We start from the raw sequence: 19,833 nt of genomic DNA, 5'->3' as shown, positions 1-19,833 counted from the left end.
TACACAACTCTTCTGTATATGCATGCATGGATCTCCCTGGCCAGAACTTACACATGTGGCTAAGTGCAGCCTAAAGGAAGACTGGAAATAGTTTCACAGCTGGCTGTCAAAGCATCTACGTAGAATATAGGAATTATTGCACTAATGAATATATATATATATATATTTATAGAATCTTCCTTGACATTTAGCATGAAGTTTGAAGTGGAAATTCGTGACTCACCACACGTGTTGCTCCCCATTTTGACATAGACATAGCCACCCACTCCCCATGAACTTCCCCACGAGTTGCGCACGATCCAGTATGGCGTGCTGTCTGCAAAACACAAGATGGAACAGACCGCAAAGCCCTTAGGAATGTGTAGCTTCCATGTGTCAAACTGGGTTTCTATAGGTCTAGTAGCTCTGAGAAAAAGATGATGAATGTAATATATGATTGCATATATTACATGATTTTACTTATATGTCAATATATAAATGAACTATAAGTTTACAAATGTAATAACATAATCATTCAAGTGTATATTATACAAATTATATTTATCAATATAAGCAAAGTAGCTAAGGACCTGCAGGCTGGATTAGGGTCACACTCTAATCCTAAGAAACATATGTTTGAATTTATTTTGCTCAATTGAGAGTCTGTGTAAAATGAAAAGAAACATACAATTCCACGAAATTTGAGGAAAAGAAAATGAAGAGTTATTGCAGATGTATGATAAATTAATGAGCACATCTCTTTTTCCCGCCATTGTCCTAAATATTCCAGACAGAGAATTTTTCCCATTTAGATAAGATGGTTACCATGTGGGACCAGGCTCAGGTCAGTGGTAGCTGCCTGTCTGCCATGTACAAGGCCTGCAGTTCATTCTCTTCACAGGAAAACAAGTCACCGTGATTAAAAACGAAAGGGGGACCCGACAAGACAGCGTGGTTCCACCTGGAGAACCGCTGGCCAGTCAGTTCTCACACACGAGTCCGGGCCCCAGCGCTGGGCTGGGCCGGGATCTGGCAGCACCCAGTCCGGAGGCAGTGGCTGCAGCCGAGCACCCACCTGTCCGATCGAAGCCGGTGATGAGCACCGCGTGGTTGGCGCGCCCGCTGGAGCAATGGTGCTGAATGACGCCTCCCAGGTAGTCCTGCCAGCTCACCGCGTCCACGATCACCACCAGCGGGCCGTGTGCGAGCAGGGCTCTGGCCATCTCAGCCTCTTGGCCACTGTCAAGGGAGGAAATGCTTGCGTAAGGAATTTAGCTTTTATGGCAAAAATAAAAATTATCTTTTTAATCTGTGTATGATTAGAGGGAGCTTTGACTTCAGTTACAAAAGACTTAAACAATAGAGGCTCAAAAAATGTCTAGAAATCTGGGAAATAGGTATTTCAGAACAGTATGTGCATCGAAGATACCAGGAACCCCTTACCCACCCCCCCATATGAAGCTTCCATTCTGGAGGTCTCAGATGCCAAAAAGGCTGCAGAAGCTCTAGTCATTTAACAAATGTTTCAGACGGAATGGGAAAGGGAAGTGCTCCATCTTTATAGGGAACACTTCCCAGAAATAAGACACAACTCCTCTGTACATGCATGCATGGATCTCATTGGCCAGAACTTACGCATGTAGCTAAGTATAGCCTAAAGGAAGATTGGAAATAGTTTCATAGCTGGCTGGCAAAGCATCTACTTAAAATATAGGAACTCCTTCCATAATGAACGTATGAAGGCTACACATTATCAATACTTTGTGATCTATGCCACACCCCGTTAGAATCAAGAGACTGACAAATTTCTGTTAGTGAATATAGAAACTTCAGGGGAGCATTACCCAAAAGTAGTGAATATAGTTACACAGAAGAGGATATGTCTTAAAAAGTAAAGAGGCAATGTTAAGGTGTCAGAAAAGCTATGTGGGTGTTTGGCTGCCAAGACTACAAAAAACACAGTTACTGCCTTCACAATTATTATGGACATCTACTGGCAAAATCTTATGTTGCACAACATTTGGCCTTTATCGATCTTGAAAGTATGTGATTAAACCAGTATTTACATTTTTCAAAGGTCAACTTTGTGGGTGAAGGACACTGAAACCAAGTTACTGATAGCTCAGGCCATTAAGAGAGCATTTGGTAGTTTATTGCTACAGCAAGATGTGCTGGATTAGTGGCTTGAAAAAGTAAATAATCATGCCCAGCTGGAGAGTGGTTTCTAGCAATGAGATATTTTATCCACAGATGAGGAAAATCCTGATTGCATAACAATGGAATTTATTAAAAGAGGAACTTTACAGTCATTTGACACATATGGTCACATAACCTATTAACTTGAAAATTTTTTGGAGGTCTGTGAGCAGACAGTTGTAATTTTTGCTCTAATACTTGGTGTTCACTATCTTAAAAAATGCAAAATTATAAAATTTTTCAAAAGATTAGTGATAGAGTATGAGCTTTGAATTTCCTCAAATCTGGGTTCAAATGTCAGCTGTACACTAAATTCTTTCCCCTTACCATGCAGAATCAACATAAACATAAAATTATATAGTTTTATGGGCTGTAAGCTACATAACATGCATATGAGTTATACTCTAATGGTACAATAAACTTTTTATTTATAAGTAATTTAAAAAATGAATTCTGTACAGTATAGTTTTGATTGTATAATGTGTAACCCATTCTTTAAATTCTTTTTAATATTTTGTAATTAAAATGTGAAATATATGATAATCTCTGTCTTAATCAGCACAACTGTCTTTACCTAATTAAGAGGACAAAAGATCCAGTGGAAATACACCACCCAATGAGCCAGTTACAGAGATACCATGAGAAAGCATAAAGACTGAGAAGGAGAAGTATTTTATTTAGCATGTAAAACTATTAATGTTACAGCATCAAAGGAATGACTTGGGAGTAATCCCTGCTTGAGCGAGGATAAGGAAAAGATATAAAAAATATTAAAAGATCAGAAAAAGGATGACAGCCCAGTCATGGCCAGTAGAGAGATGTCCCATTTGGCCCCAGGACTGAGCAGTATTTTTTAAGCATATTCTCTTACTGAAGATGAAGGCTCACAGCAAGTTAAAATGTCTTCCAAATGGCATCATTATTTCCATTATTTGGGCCATACAGAATTAATGTCAAAAGTGCATTGTCGATAATAGAGATTTTATCAAATTTTGGTTGCATGCACTTTGTGTTAATCTCACAGATCAATAATTTACAAAACCTATAGTCTTTGCAGAATTTTCTGACACTAGATGACTTTGCAAGTTCCTGTCTCATCTTCCCTAGAGTTCAGCACCTTCCACTGTGTATATATTTTGGCTCATGATAAGCTGTAGTAAGTTTCTTCCCTGTTTATTTAAATAATTATTCTCATATTCTTGTTTGAGGTATAAAATGTCTTATTTTGGAATCTGGTGAACAAATTTCATGAGAATCCTAATGTGAATGGTCATTCTGCTTCAGCACTAGAGGATGTTTTTGTGTTCTGATTTTTTTCTCCATCTTAGATCTTTTCAAATTTTCAGTGTTTTACTGAGGTTTTGAATATTGGCAGTGCACTGAACTGACATTTCTTTGGAACCTGAAAACTAACAGCTTCAGGATAAACAAGGGAGGGACAAATTTAAAGACCCAATCAAAAAATGGGCATGTGAAATGAACAGACACTTCTACGATAAAGAAAGACAAATGGCCAATAAATACACTAAAAATATGCTCAACATCACTGGCCACTAGGGAAATGCAAATTAAAACAACACTGAGATTCCATCTCACTCCAGAAAGAATGGCTGCCATTAAGAGTTCAACGAACAACAAACTCTGACGCAGTTACAGGGGAAAAGGAACTCTTCTCATTGTTGGTTGGAGTATGAATTGGTACAACCACTATGGAAATCAGTGGGAAGATTTCTCAGAAGACTAAAAGTAGAAATTCCCCTTGACCTTCTAGGTATCATGTGGAGGAGTTAAAGATACTATACCACAGCTATGTATGCATACTCATGTTTATAGCAGCACAATTCATAATAACTAAATCTTGAAAATAGCTTATATGTTCATCAACAGATGAATGGATAAAGAAAATGTACTACTCTAGAGTACTACTCTACCAAAAAGGATAAACTTTAGTCATTTGTAGGAAAATTGTTGAGACCAAAATTATCAAGTGAAATAAATATCAAGCTTAAATACTGCCTGACTTCTCTTATATGAAAAACTCAGTATCTATATAAAGTGCAAAATAAAAGACCTATAATAGGGAGGGAACGGAGGGAGAGGGAGAGGAAGAGGGGGAGAGAGAGAGAGAGAGAGAGAGAAGGTCTTGTAATGTAGCACAGACAATGTATCTAAATTGTATCTTGACTTACTATAATCGTCTTATATGGTTTTTGGCCTATTCCTCTGGTTGTTAATCTGTATATATGAGAACTAACTTTATAAGTCTTATAAGATAAATAAATTAATCTGATGCTGACAAAATAAAAGGAGTAGAGGGAAGGGGGAAAATAATTGAGATTTGTTATGTAAAGGTATTAATTCCCTACAGGGAGTGTAACACATTATGTAATAAAAATTAAAAATTAAGGGGATAAAGGAAAAAAGAAAGGACAGAGGGAGGGAGAGGCAAAGATATCCTACAAAATTCCAAGTAATAACATTAGATGAATAATGAAAACAGAAAATCACTGCTAGCACACCACTGCAGAGTAGGCAGCCACGGTATTCTGAGGAAACTTCAAGGGAGAAACCGAGTATTTGCTCATCCTTTGTATCACCCCCTCTAACTGTTCATTATTGCCCTTTTTCATAATTTCCCTAGGGATCTATAACTACTTAAGGCAAATATTACTTTTAAGCATTGTATTTTGGGATTTGTAATGGGCAGATAAAACATTTATTCCAGTAGCACAAAGAATGGAAGGGTGTGGGTGGAGTTGCTGGTTGTGACCTTTTCACACTTTACATCTATTAAAGAGTACAGTGCATATTTCGACAGCGCTAGGCCTTCAGCTCGGAGCCTTGCTTATGCTAAGCAAGCCTTCTCTCTACCACTGAGCTGCTCCACCACCCCGAGGTAAAACTCAGCTTGTGATGTGCCAAAGGCACACACGACACCTGGAGTCCCACAAAATGTAAAGAGTAATTTATACACTAGTAAAAGAACACAACTGAGTATAATGTGGAAATAAGAAAGAATAAACAGGGGAGGGAGCAGGACATGCAAAGGGAAGGAGATGTAAAAAGAATCGAGAAGTGTCATGTATGTGTACCAACCTTCCACAATGAATGGAATGACTACGTGGCACAAAAAGAGAGGAAAGATGAGGGAAAGTGAATTCGAGCTGGACAGGTGCGGGTTTTCACCCAGTTCTGCCTCGGATAGGTGGGTGCCCTGGCTGAGCTGGGTGCTTCCGCCCAGAGGCAGACGGTGATGTCTAAGAGGTGGGCCCTGGCCCATGGCCTGGCTCCAGCCATTCTGCCTCATCCTTCACGGCCCTCACACAGTCCTGCAAAGCGTGCTGGCCATCGCGCACCTCAGGGCTCTGCACTTGTGGCTCCCTCTGTCTGGAAAAATATCCCCCCGGATATCTGCATGGTTGGCTTCCCAAACTGCGAGTCTTTACTCAGCTTTCACCTGCTCATCTGCTGGCAGCCCCTTCGAGGCTTACATCCTCCCTTCTGCCACCGACTTCCTCCTCTTCTCACTGCTCACCTAGAGATCATCACAACACACACACCACACACAGCGTCCAGCAAATAGATGCATGAAGGGCCAGTCTCTTCCCATCCAATACCAGCAGTGTAGGATTGCAATCAGCTTAGGGTTGCACTGTTGGAGGGTTTAGCATTCAGTGTTAAGTGTGGAGACTTTGGGCTGAGGTTGTAGCTCACTGGTGCAGGGCTGGTCTGGAAATCATGAGGCACAAATGTGAAACCAGCACTGTGAAAGAGGGTGCTTTGAAGGAAAAGGACAGCACTTGGAGACCATAATGTTAAGTGAGACGTATCAGACACACAAGTTTAAATAGCACATGCTGTTTCTCATATCTGGGAAAACTAAAACATAGAAGAAAAACATCATAAAATAGGAGACAGACAATAAGGTGTAGGGAAACAGAGCTTTCTCAAATAGTAAGGGGATCAAAGGTGGAGGCAGGGAGAGAGGGGAAGGAAAGGGAAGAAAAAGGAATTAAGCTGTGTTATGTATATACACCAACTCCCCACAAGGAATGCAACCATATGTACTGCCAACTGTATTAATAAAAAAGAAAAATGGTTACAAAGAGTAGATGAGGAAGCCATCGATCAAATTATTCACTGTGAATAGTCAATAGATCATAAATTAAGAATGGAGAGAAGGGCCCAGAGAAGATCTTTACCTGAAGTCATATGCGGAATAGCCTTGGATGGAAAGTCCAGGCTGTGACTGGGAGAAGTAATGGCACGGCCCATCCTGTGCTTTAAATGGGTATTCTGAGTCTCTCACCAGTTTCACTCGTGTCTAAAACAAATCACCCAAAATGTCCACGTGTCAGTTGTTTTAAGAATCAGAGTTTACTCCAGCATGTCAGAATAGGCTCAATCTCCCCGCATCACTATGTGAGTATACTCTGAGTTCTTGAGATCTTAAGTGGCATCCTCAGGGCTTGCTAGAGATGTCCTAGATGACCAGAATGAATGTATTTCTTTCTGGTTTACTCCTGTTTCTCTTTCACTTATCATCTTTCCAAAACTTCCACCAATTAGCTGAGCGCCAAGTGGGGAGCACCTCCCTCCCCTGGCGTCCACTGGGTTGCCAGGCCTTCGATGCCAGCGCAGTGCTGTAGACTCATGACAGACGGCAAGGCCAGGCCTTCTCTCTACCCCTTCTCCCCATGCCGTTCATCCAGCACGTGTCACATATCTTACAGTCCTTCCTTTCCGAATCCCGGGCTTATTGGAATGGACAGCACATGCAGTTTCTCATCGTTCACTGTGTGTAAGAGTGGCTTCTGATTCAAAATCCCGTGAGTTTACAATGGAAGGTCTGGGGAATTCCAGCTTGGTGAATTTTTATAAAACCAGAACAGTAGCCTCAATGGATGCTTTCTGCAGCAGAGCCTACTCACAAACAACTATTGGGAAAAACAGAGAATACCTTAGGGTCCTGAGCTAGGGAGGCAGGGCCAGAGGTGCAGTTCTGGCTCTGCAACCCACTCAGCAGCACAACTGCAGCTCTCATCAGTACAAGGGTTATGGGATGTGCTGATCTAGTTGATTTCTAACATGCTTTTTATACTCTGATTTTTGGGGGATGTTATGTGATGTGTTTATGCAAAAAAAAAAAGAATTATCTTTGCAGGAGTGTTAAATAACCAAATTATCTTTCTGAAAAAAGATCTCAGATAACTTTTGTTATGCTTTGGTAACTTGGTAGTTAATTTGCCTGGAAGCAATTAATTTTTAAAGTTTTTGATTAATTGAATTAAGCTTTGGTCATCTAAATTTCTGAATGTGGGAACATTGTTTAATCAAGGAAAGTAATTGGCATTCTGTGCATAGTGCAACAGGAAAAGAAGAAATCAAGAATCTGAAATGCTGAGAGGCCAGTCACCTTGTTCAGCCAGCTCAGAGCGCTGAGAGGCGAGCCTCCATTGCACCCGTAGTTATTATAGGAGCAGTCGATGACCTGCTGGGCACTGAGGTCTTCCAAAGGCCCCCCTCGGATGGCCCACGCGGACTCCACCGCTCCCACCACGCTGAACGCCCAGCATCCTCCGCACTGTTCAAAGCAGAGAAGGCAGAGTGTTTACAATCAAGCAGCAGCTCAGTCAAATGTACCGATGTCTCTAAATATAAGAAGTTATGAAATTCAACAAAATGTCCAGAATCTGGAAATCTACAAAATATACATGTCCATCCTCTAGCTTTTCAAGTTCAAAACAAAAACAGCATTCTCTTTTGAGCATCAAGATCTAATTACTACTTAAAGCTAAATTAGTCAGACTGCTACTGTAAATGAATATATGATGCAGTGGATTGCCAGAGAGTATGAAAACACTGAGTAACTGGTGGTCTCTGGAAGCCAGTGTTCACTGAATGTCTTGGTTGTGTCACCAGCAGCTCCTGTCCCAGAGACTGTGTCCCTCAGTCCACCCCACACTTCAGTCCTCACTTCTCCTCTGACTCGGATTTTAAAGCCTCCTTGGCGAGCTGTCAAGACAGTGGTGAAGATGTGTGTGTCCTCATTGTCCCACAGACATAGGAGTCAGATGAACTGCTGTGTGTATCAAGACACTGAGAGATCAGTGTGCATGCACCAGACAAGTGATATTAGTCATTTCTCAAACAGTGGCTGCCATGCTTGCTTACTGTGGATCTATTTATCTGCTTTTAATTAACAAAGATGATCCAAAGAATAAAAGGCTGAGGCTCAGAGAAAGGGAGGAGACAAGGGAATAAAATTAGGCACATCAGGGTTTGATATCTGCCTTTAGTTGAGCCACAAGAGCAACTCCTTCTAAAAGAATCTCCCCACTAAACTCCTTTTCTAAGGATTCTTATTAAAAGTTTCTCTTTACTTCAATGTAGACACTTCTTGGAAGAACTGGATGGATGGCTAATTCACAACTTACTGTGAATTCGATAACAAAGCAAAAGATTTAATGGTAAAATTTAATGCACAATAATAAACACTGATATGAGCACCAGAAATGATCATTCTAACTGGACAAAGATTGAGAAACTGATGCATGTAAAACGCTTCCTGCCAAGGGAGGTGCATCGACCTGTTGAGATTTCACCGTGGACACCCTGAAGACAAAGGGAGAGTACCCTGCCGTTCTCGGGTGCTCGTCTTTCCTTCGTGGCCTGGCATTCCCTCTGCCTACTGAGGTGCAAATGGGAGGGGAATACGAGGCACACCCCCCTCTGCAATGTCTAGCAGCCAGCTGGGTCCTGTGTGCTCCACAGTTGCACTCATTCACACCTGGGTCTACCCTGCCCCTTCTCATCTCGGATGACCCTCCCTCCACCCATCCCAATGACCTGCAGGCTGCAGACCTTCCCTCTCTTATTTCCTTCCTTGAGCACATACTGGGTCCTTTTCAAGCTAAATGATTGCTGTACTTAGCAGTGCTTAGACATTACTTAATCATTCAACGTGTGTAAAGTTGTGCTACCATGTTGTTAGTTTCCCATCTGCTTTTCGGGTGTGATGATTTTAAACACTACACTCTAACCTGATTCCTACCATAACCCCTTCATTGTACTGCACAGTTCTGCACAGGTGGTGTTTTTAGCAGTGTACATGTCACCTTGCACTTGAGCTGAGTGTGCTTTCAAGGACACAAATTGAACAGGGGATGATACTGCGGGGGGCAAGAGGAAGCGGCTGATGAGCTTACAGGATGAAGCTGAGAATCCAGGAGATCTGGCTATGCTACTGGGTGAATATATCCAGTCTCACTTCATCTTTGCAGAGTTCTTTTCCCTTTGAGTTACTTAAGTAGGTGTCATGTCTCCCTTACTGGCTTGCTACCTGATACCAGATGTGGCATCTTTGGCATAGCTACCGGAAAGCATCACTGAGAGTGTACTGGTGGAAATGGCAATCAATGAGGGGACAAACCTAGGGAGATTTATCTTCAGAAATAAAAGTCAGGGTTTGACACCTGCCTCTTATTCCTCAAAGATCCTCCCTTGCTTGTCATTTTCGAATGACTGAGTTGTGATTTCACTGAGAAAAAACAGAAGGGTTTCTTTACAAGTTTGGTTGAACTTGACCCCAGAAGTGCTTTTCAATTCTTTGCAAAGCAGAAAAAGGACTTGAAACTTACCATCTGCTGGTTTCTCACTTGTGTCACAACATGCTTGTTCCGCCAGTCAAATCTTAACGGCAAAGGTGTGTTGGGGACGGATGCCTGTACTTTTGCTGCGTATTTGGGGAACCTGGAAGGTTTGCTTCTTAAATAAATGGCTGAGTAGAAAGAAGAAATGAAAAGACAATAATATTATAAGGAGGGCCCTTGGGTTCTTCTATCTAGAGCAATGCTCTAAACAAAAATAGAAACTTTCTGATAAATATGATATTTGAAATTTTCCTCTTTGCTCTTCTATAACATGAAATACATTCTACTGAAAGCTACAGAAGAAAATTCCTAAAATTAGGTTGAAGCTGACATACAAAATGACTTGTTTGATAGAATCAGGTCAGTAATAAAAAAATGAGCATAATTGACAACATTTCTTTCATTGTAACTCATGAAAGCATGAGTGTTCCTAATAGAAATAGTGCTAGAAAACTGTAGAAATGCTGCAAAGACATGTGTATAGTTATAGTGTTTAGCTCTTAAGGCAATAATTAGTACAGAGAGGGGCTGAGATGTAGCTCAGTAGCACCTTGCCTGCCTGGCAAGCACAAGGTCCTGAGTTGGATCCCAGGGACTGGAAAAAACAATTAGCACAGAAGGGCTATAAATATACTTTTCTTAAAATTAGGATACAGTGTGTGCTTGATACATAGTAATGTATAAATATTTAATAAACATTCACCAGTACTCAATTTGCCAGATTTACAATAAAACAATTCCTCAAAAATTAAAAAGAATTTAAAATCAGGAAATGGACAAATAATATTACTTTCAGACCATACCTTTAAACTCTTCAGGAAACAAATATGAAAACTGATTTATTCCATAAAAAGCAGTGGAGTTTTCATGTGGAAACAAAGAATTCAAGTATCGATGTCTATTAAGACTTTCCTAAAGCAGAAAAAAGGAGTAATTTTATATATACCATGTAAACTCTTCAAAGCAAGCAATCTGTACATACCTAACTTGCAGCTATTCTTCAGGTACAAAATACAAAGCTTGATTCTCCGCAGGTTAGTATAAGACATCCATATCAGATTTATAAACACTTCATATTGAAAACTACTATGTATTTACAGACTTTTTAAAGGCTGAGAGGGATCTTATCCATTTGTTTCCTCTTCAGTGCATGTGTTGAAAGCATTACATATATATTATTAGAGTGCTGACAAAGTGGAAAAATAAACTGTGGCAAACTCTGGATGCTAGTGGCAAATTGTCTCTTACAACCATTCCTGTGATTAAACAGTGATGAATATGGAAATCATCCTCATCTTTGTTTTTCTCAGCACTGAGAAATGCAGCATTAAAAAACATTGCATGAGTCTAATCTTACTGAAGCTTTATAGACAGCTCCAGCTCCTATGGACTAAAGGCTTTGTGAAAGGGATGCAACCCTGGAAATCTTCCAGGAAGACTGCTTGGTTTTTAATCTGGAGGGAAAAAATGTGACCATTATCTATAGATTTCTAAACTCTGAATTTTGTTACAGTGTATGTTAGGCTTGTCTTTTCTATAAAAGTTGTTTAGTTTCCTAAATCATGTAGGGTAATGAAACTTCAAAGGATTCTCATTTTGTAAGTTTCCAATTCCAGTTCTTTCACATACTGTTTTATGTACTTATGTGTTTATTATTTGTGTGTCACAAAAACCAAAACACAAAATGTGGGCAAGTTTATCAGTCTTCTCCTCACTGTTACCCACACCAAGCCCATGCCTAGGACACAATAGCTCTTTCATGACTGTTTATTGTTTAACAGTTAGGCTAATGACATTTTCCGTAAGTCATGTCCTTAGTAGCTGTAAGCTGTATATTTTTTAACTAAGTTATTACTAGTAGTTACCATGATCTTTATTTTTTTTCTCTTTATTGAGCCATCCTAGAATAATTGCTTATCCATAAACTAATAAAAATTCAAATTTCCAGTTTTTGAAATCTTGGTGAAGCAGGGCTTTGAAAATAACCTGGATATATTAATATAAAACTAAAACTAAAATACAAGACAATTTCTTCTATGGCAAGTGACAAACATAAATCAGAGACTGCTACCTGCTAAGGAATTCAGATCAATCACTCAACCCCTCAGTGCTGTCCCCCTACTGTGTCTTCAGCTGCTGTGGTTGGGGAGGCCACTGGGACACACGGGCAGTGCCAGTATGTGGCCACCTGCAGATGCACCTCCCAGACCTCCCTCTCTCTGGGGCCTTCTGGCTGCTGACAGGATTGTCATCAGATGCACAGAAAAGCCAGGGCCCCTCAGCCGCCCCTAATGGCAGTGCGGGGCTGGTGGAGGCTGGCCATTTGGAGGAGACACAGATATCTGAACAGCTGCCTTCTGATTAATGACTCACCTCTCGGCCCTGCCAACCCTTCAAGCATCCCTGCACTGCATGGCAGGATGGGGCGCTTCCTGATCTTTCCTTCCTCTCTTTTTCACTCAGGTTCGGGGCTACCTTGGTGTGCGACGGCTCTCAGGCCCTCTCCCCAGCCCCTCACAGGCATTGCTTCTGTGATTTGAGAGTGAGAGAAGAGAGAGGGAAGACACAAATCCCCAATATCAAGAATGAGAGAAGGTCCATGACTGCATACGCTGCAGGAATCAGAATCATAATGTATCAAGAAGTGGATGCCAATAAATTTGACAGCCTGAATGAAATGGACAAACTTCCTGAAAAACACAGATCACCAAAGGTGAAAGTCAGAGCAGTGGGAAACTGGAGCAGCCTTTTATCAACTCAAGGCATTAAAATTGTAATTGAAAATTGAGTCACAAAGAAAACTCCAGGCCTAGAAGGGTCAGTGGTGAATTCTACACCATTAAGAGAGAAACATCTCCAATCTTACAGAAAATGAAAGACAAGGGAATAGTTGGCAACTTAAACAAGACAAATGTTACCTAGATTCTGAACCAGAAAAAGGTGCCTCACTTATCTGCCTTACCAATATGTCTCATGAATAAAGAAGTAAAGACCTGAACAAGATACTATCAAATAAAATTCAACAATACATCAAAAGGATAATACATCATGGTGAGGGAAGTTCACTGAAAAATCAGTCCATCGACTACACCACATTAACTGAATAAGGGAGAAAGAAAAACAGTATAATGTTTTAATAAATGTATAAGAAGTACTTGATAAAATTCAATACTATTTCCTGATAAAAATTATCAGCAAATTCTAAGACTGAAATAACTTCTTTATAATAGCTTCTTTAACCTGATTGAGGAGATGCATAAAAACCCCACATCTTTCTTAATGGTGAAGTTCTCAAAGGTTTCTTTTTCAGAGTAGGAGAAAGGAATGAAGGAATATTTTTATTACTTTCTTCCACAAACATACTAGAAGACTTATTTTTTTCAATAAAGGAACATAAATAAATAAACCGTATTTTTAAAAAAGAAGTAAAGCTGTCAATATTTGAAAAAAACAAATTGTTATGGCTTGCATCTCAAGGTCCACCAAAGCCTCCTGCACTCATACATAGCTGGGGCTCTTGGGGTGGCTGCATCATGGGTGTGAGAAGATGAAACAAAGGGGTGTGGTAACTAAATCAGTCCACTGATTGACTGGCTTAGCATCGTTCAGGGGGTGATAGTGGGAAGGCCCACCCCGGATGGGATAGATGTCCAGAAGGCCGGCTGCCTGGTGCCTCCTGCTTGCTCTGCGATGACCTGCTTCTCTCTGTGATGTCCCTCTGCCATGCTGCCCTGCTCAGAGCCAGACCACTATGGACTGAACCTTTACACACTGTGAGCCAAATGAACCTTTCCTCCTTTTGCATCTCAGTGAGAAAAGGAAAACACCTATGTACAAAGCATGAGGAAATTTGCAAAAATGCTACTTGAACTATTAAATAAATTTTAGCAAGTTTGTAAGAGACACAAGATCATTACAAACAACTAATTGTATTTTTATAATGGCTATAAACTACTAGAAAACAAAAATTTAAGTTAAAATTTTTAATGAATATTAAAAATTAAATGAATTTTTAAACATTTCTAAATAAATACATTCAACAAAATATGTAAGATTTGGATGCTGAAGTCTATAAAATATTACAAAATGACATTGACAGAATTCATAATTAATGGTGATCTACACCATTCACAGTGTAGACGACTCAATATTGATGTGGCAGCAATCTTCCCCATTTATCTATAGATTCAATGTCATTCCAATCAAAATCCTAATTTATTTTCCAAAGAAAACAATAAAAGGCCTTTGAGAAGGCCTTTTACAGTTTGATATCAAAGGAGAAATAATGTCCAAATTGATAGAGTTGACACACAAAGTGTTGTGTTTCTCAAAAACCTCAGATAAAATTTGAAAAGTAAACAAAGCTAATCAAACTGCCACTAAAGTTAATAATGTTACAATTCCAGGAGCTCCTTCAATGAATATACAGAAAATGTAATGCTAATTAAAAATTAGTAAACATTGAGTAGTCTTAAATCATTAAAATTAGAAAAAACAATTGACTAATAAATACATGGTTTCTTCAGTGACAGTACAAAAGTGATGCTAATTGAATTAAGAATAGCATCTTACTGTTACCTATGAAATTAGTGCACAGTTTATAAAAGTAAGTCATTCAGGAACACGATAATGTAGAACCAAAATGCAACACACACACACACACACACACACACACACACACACAGAGTCATGAGTTAAGAACCCTTTCAGTGTCCTCAAAATTGCACAGTTTGACCAAGAAAGCTGAGTTCTAGAATTTTATTTTATTATTATATTTTCTCAATCCTAGGATTAAAGCAGGGCCTCCTGAGTACTAGGAAAGCATGCTACCCTGAGTTGCAAGCCAGCCTACAATTTTCTTTTAGACAATGAGTGTGGGCCCGACACAGCTCTGGGCTCTCCGTGGGTGTGTGATGGGTGTGTATAAACGTGTAGCAGCACTCTCAGCTCAAGTACAGAGCTAACACAAGTACATCTCACTGGATAATTTTTGTAATTAAGGAGAAAAGCAAAAATTTTGTCACTGAGTTATCAGAGTATTAAAGTCAAAATATTTAGAAATTAAACATATTTCTATATCATCATGTTTCCAGTCTCCGGATGGTATTGCCATAGGAGTGCCACTTCATCATCCATATTTCAGTCATTCTGCTACTGAAGTAGCTATAAACACCAACTCAATAATGAAAAAAGGCACATACCATGGGTTTATATTAAATATTCTTGTGCCCAAGTTTCAGTGATGATTCCAGTAACAGTCGCTTATTTTTGGTCTTACACTTTGGAAAGACAAAACACCTCCCTGCACACATACTCTCCTTTGCTTCCACTTTATATAGTTCTTCCATATAAGTCAGCAGTGCAGGTACTTGAGGGGTGTGGAATTGGGGCTCTCTGCCTCGTGTTCAACCAGAGGCCAACTTCTAAAAGAATTTCATCTGTCTGTCCCAAACGCCGTGCCAGTGTTCGCTCCTGTGTTCACTTCTCGGCAAGAGCAAAATACTGGAACCCAAAGTCCTAGCTCTCACTCCCTTCCTGCACTGATCACACACCCTTCTTTTGACGGTACAAGACCACTGGTGACATGAAAAGCGCTTCCCTTTGTTCCCTCTGAACAAAGCACATTTGTCTTACACAGCTATGCACGCGTGGCCATGTTTATGGATGGATTCCTCTAATCTCTAATTAACTTTGCAACAAACTTACTATTGCTGTGAAATCCTTTTTTCGTACATGTTTGCAGTACATAATGTAGTACACTTATGGTGGGGAATTGCTGTATGTGCATAAATATCTTCATTCTTGTTTTTTCATCCCCAAAGACTCTTGCTGTGAAATCTTCAGCTCTATGCTGGACTACTTTGAACTTTATTTTCTCCAGTGAAAAATAGGATAATACTGACCTTACAGAAAGTAAAATTAAATAAGAGAGTGTTTGGAAAATACTACAGTGGCTGGCAGAACAAATTCTCCACTTAAATATTCTCATGTTCTAGCTTCTTTTCTGTTTGAACATAGAGCACTTGAGTTATAGTAAATGTCACTGAAATATCACACTCTCAGATTTACTCGGATTAAAGTGGAGCAAATATTTCTCATATTTCTCATGGTGTTTTAAATGCGGATTCATGATCTATTTAAAGCAATATGTTTAGTTAAAAAACCACTGCAGTATATCCAAAATTGTTTTCCTATTTTCTATAATAGTAGAACACATACCAAGTCCACCTAACATAGGTTCACATTACCAAAATTATTTAAACTTTTCAATTCCATTTCTCGAATTATCTATTTTTCAAGTGACTTTCCCGGTCTACCTGGATTCTGGCTCTCCATGCAGATTTCATGGAAGCATCACAGACTGGATCTATGTTAGGTCTTCCTTAAGCTCTTGGTTCTCAGGATATTAAATCCGTGGCACAGAATCGGCATAGATAAAGGGTCGATCATTTTGTTCACAGGAGGCGACAGAGAACATAATAAGGAGCATGACAGAGTGGCCATCCCAAAGCCATAGAACATGAAAACAAAGTTTTAAAACGGTTTCTGGTGCTGGTGATGGAATGGGGCCTCTCGCAGGCCAAGCCATGTGCTCCAGCACCAAGCTACTCCATCAGGACGGAGATCTGAACCTTTCACGTAAGAAAGACGTGAAGCTTTAAGAAACATGTAGAAAGCTTTCTGTTAGTACTTTTCAAAGTGCAGAAATCTGAGAATTAGATGGATCTTATGTGAGAAAAATTAGAGCTGTAAATCCAAAGAGCCTTTGAACAGATCCGGTGGGGAAAAAAACTACCTTCACTTATTTTTTATTTAATTAAATGTACTTAATTCACTGAGTTACAAGGGGATTTAGAATATTCCTGGGGGTCTCAGGGTTGAAGAAGTTTGAGGGACTTGTTTGATGATTATAGTTATGGCTGTGTCTAGCTGTCCTCCACAGCTTTGCACGGTCTGAGGTGGGGCTTTTGCAGAGGTGGCTGCACCTAGAGTGTGTGACTGATTCACAGTGCAATGCTAGGCTTGAGGGCACTAGGATGAAGGGTGTGAGTGTTGAGCGCCCTAAGTAGTTTGAATAAGATAAAAGGGGCAGAAAGACGCTGTTGATGTCCCTATTGCTTTGCTACCTTCAGTCTGCCATGAGCTGTTGCCCCTCTGCCATGTGCTACTCTGCCTTGGAGCCAGCTAATTACCGACCGAAGCCTCTACAAGCTGTGAGCTAAGTAAACCTTTCTTTTCCCGTTTTAACTTTGGGTGTTGCGTATCTTGTCTCAGCAACGAGAAATGTAACTAAGGCAATAGTACCAGGGAAAACCAGTCTCACAGACATTCACAGATGCTGTGCACCCTAAATCTCTCTAATCAACATTGTACCTTACCACCCCGACTCTATAAGGCGCTGTCTGCTTTTCTAGTGACTTCTAGAAGCCAGGATTTCTTACAGTTGTTTCTGAGTGTGTGCAAGCGTGTGCACATGTGTGAAGCACTCAGATGTGCTACAGGTGGTCACAGTCTCAAAACACAATTTAACTGAGCGATATCCCTAAGTAGTCTTTTCGATGTTTGTTCCCCTGGGTAGGCTGTTCCATTAAGGACAGGAAATTCTCACTGGAGTGACATCAGAAAGGAAGGACAATGTTTTCTTCAAAGAAGAAACAGAGAGGGTTACTTCTGCCGGTGGTGGTGAAAGATAACTACACTGATGTCTTGGTCACTTTTCTTGTTGCTAGGAAAAGTGCCCGACACCCACAACGTAAAGAAGGAAAGCTTTATTTCGGCTCCTGTTTCGGAAGTTCCCGTCCACACAGAAAGGGCGGCAGGGGGTCCCCGGGCCTAGAAGCGAAGAGGACGGAAGTAACCGAGCAGGCTTCACCCCCTCCCGCTTCCCCTTGCAGCCACGCCCAGCGACCCACTTGTCTCTCCAGACTGGACCCCACTGCCCACTAGCAAGTCGGCTGTACCCCGTAATCCAGACACTGATGAGTCCCACTTAGAGTGGCGTGCGGCTTTTCTAGGTACAACCAGAGACCTGAGCCAGACCGCTGGTGGGGATCAGGCTGGCATTTTCACTCTTTAGAAACCAGCATTTTTCTGATGGGCTCTGAAACCCTTCGCCCCACATCAGGCATGCGGCTCCTCAACTTCACAAATACCGCACCAAAGCTAATCAATCTGATTAGGATGTGCGAAGAGGAAATGAGAAATGGTCCCTTGAAAAAAATGGAAGAGGAGAAACGCATGGGGTGGTGGCGTGGGGTTCCGGGCTCCGTGGTGTCCCTGACCTACGCCCTGGAGGCAAGAACCAGCGAAGTCCTTCTCACAGACTGGCGCCAAATAAGTCGATTAGATAACGCACTTCTTGCGGGTGTCCAGCTGTCTCTGGCCCACATTACTGCGCCTTCATGTCTCTGGACAGAGCGTCCTCATCTGCTGAATACACTACATGGATAGCTGGAAAGGGCTGAGACGGGTCAAATGCAAATATTCCTCCCAAGAGCATTATGAGGTTTAACTTAGCTCCGCAGGAAGTAATCGCTAACACTGCCTCCCCTTCACAGATAAGCAGCCGAGGCCAAAGTCACGCAATGGGTGTTTGGTGGAGAGGTGTGGATGTTCGGCCCCTGAGGAGTCCACAGAAGGGATACAAACTCTAAGGGACTTTGTGTCTATTTTACTAACCAAGAAGGCAGTGGCCGTTTGATACAGCTCCCCACGTGTACCAGGTTTTCTCCTATTAATAGTGGTTATTTTGCACTGTCAAAAATATGCAATGGTATATGGAATCCCTTATGAGAATGTCACGCAATACAAGGGTTAAGTTTTATATTGAAATTGCTAATACCAGAGTTAAGCTTTATATTGAAATTACTAGAAAATCATAAGGTACTTTGTAAGATCTCTTAATTATTTATTAAGAAGCGGGTTTCACTATGTTGCCCAGGTGGGCCCAGAAATTGTGAGTTCTAGTGACTTTCCTGCCTCAGCCTCCTGAGTCACTAAGATTTCACCAAGCTTGGCTAATAGGATCAATTCTTCTTCAGGATCCTAAACCCATCGGTCTTTCAGTTCTGTTTAACTTTTAACAGTGCTCCTTTACAGATTCTAAAGTTTGGAACAGGATAAATCACAAACTTTACATCTGAATGTAAAATGTTCTCCTTGGGATTGCCTTAATTTTTGGAGGCTCCAATATGTCCAAGAATAAGCAAAAGAGAAGAAAGATTTGCATATAATGAATGCACTGCTGGGAATTTGCCTCCAGACTGGGGAGCCATAAACCTCAAACCAGTGGCTCCCATCAGATGCTGAAGTCTGTACAAAAATAATATGCATCTGTGCCCTGCAAAATAAAATGATAAGAAAGGTGTAGTCAGGGCCTGTGTGTGTTCTTTTGTGAATCAGTTGAGTGATACAGTGAAGAATAACAAACATCTGTGGAATTCCAGGGTAATAAATAAATAATATTTAAATATGGTACGCTAATCTGTTTTCTAGTGAACTAAAAAGACTATAGATGCTCTACTAGATATTTTATATTATATATGTAATATATATTAAATATTACATATTTAATATTATATATTTAATATACCTAGTGGAGCATCTATAGTCTTCTCAGTTCACTAGAAAACAGATTAGAGTACCATATTTAAATATTATTTATTTATTAGCCTGTAATTCCTTACAGGTCAGCAGATGTTTATTACTCTCCACTGTATCACTCAGAAAACCCAGCCCAGCTGTTACATATAGTAAGCGTTAAAGTACTGGGTAAGTGGATCACCAGCCAGCCAAATGAGTGAGTAATTCTACTGCCAGATTTTAAGCCTATGACGTATTTCCACTTAGGCAATGTGTGCTTTGAGCTAGAGCTGCCAGAGAAGGTCTGCTGAGCATCTTGTCTGACATCAAATTCACCTCTGTACCTTTATGGAGACAGAAAGTGTGTTTTCCAGCATTCTGGGACTCAGCTTATTTGGGGAGCTCCTCCTGATGTGGAGGGGCT

At 40.5% G+C, this 19,833-nt stretch overlaps 1 protein-coding gene across 1 annotated transcript in view; it reads right to left on the bottom strand.

Moving 5' to 3' along the window:
* Ctso (cathepsin O) overlaps nucleotides 1-19,833 on the bottom strand; it is a 47,023-nt gene that overhangs the window by 7,470 nt on the left and 19,720 nt on the right. The window contains exons 4-9 of the mRNA XM_021247473.2: nucleotides 10,631-10,739; nucleotides 9,816-9,955; nucleotides 7,592-7,759; nucleotides 6,378-6,499; nucleotides 1,055-1,218; nucleotides 224-316 (exon numbers count right to left, since the gene is read on the bottom strand). Of these exons, the coding sequence (XP_021103132.1) occupies nucleotides 224-316; nucleotides 1,055-1,218; nucleotides 6,378-6,499; nucleotides 7,592-7,759; nucleotides 9,816-9,955; nucleotides 10,631-10,739 (796 nt within the window). The remainder of the gene's footprint in view (nucleotides 1-223; nucleotides 317-1,054; nucleotides 1,219-6,377; nucleotides 6,500-7,591; nucleotides 7,760-9,815; nucleotides 9,956-10,630; nucleotides 10,740-19,833) is intronic.

Source organism: Heterocephalus glaber, unplaced genomic scaffold (genome assembly GCF_053883595.1).
Source record: "Heterocephalus glaber isolate CG9 unplaced genomic scaffold, H.glaber_assembly_v1.0 deba00001737, whole genome shotgun sequence".
NCBI lineage: Eukaryota > Metazoa > Chordata > Mammalia > Rodentia > Bathyergidae > Heterocephalus > Heterocephalus glaber.
This window is presented reverse-complemented; position numbering and strand designations above follow the sequence as displayed.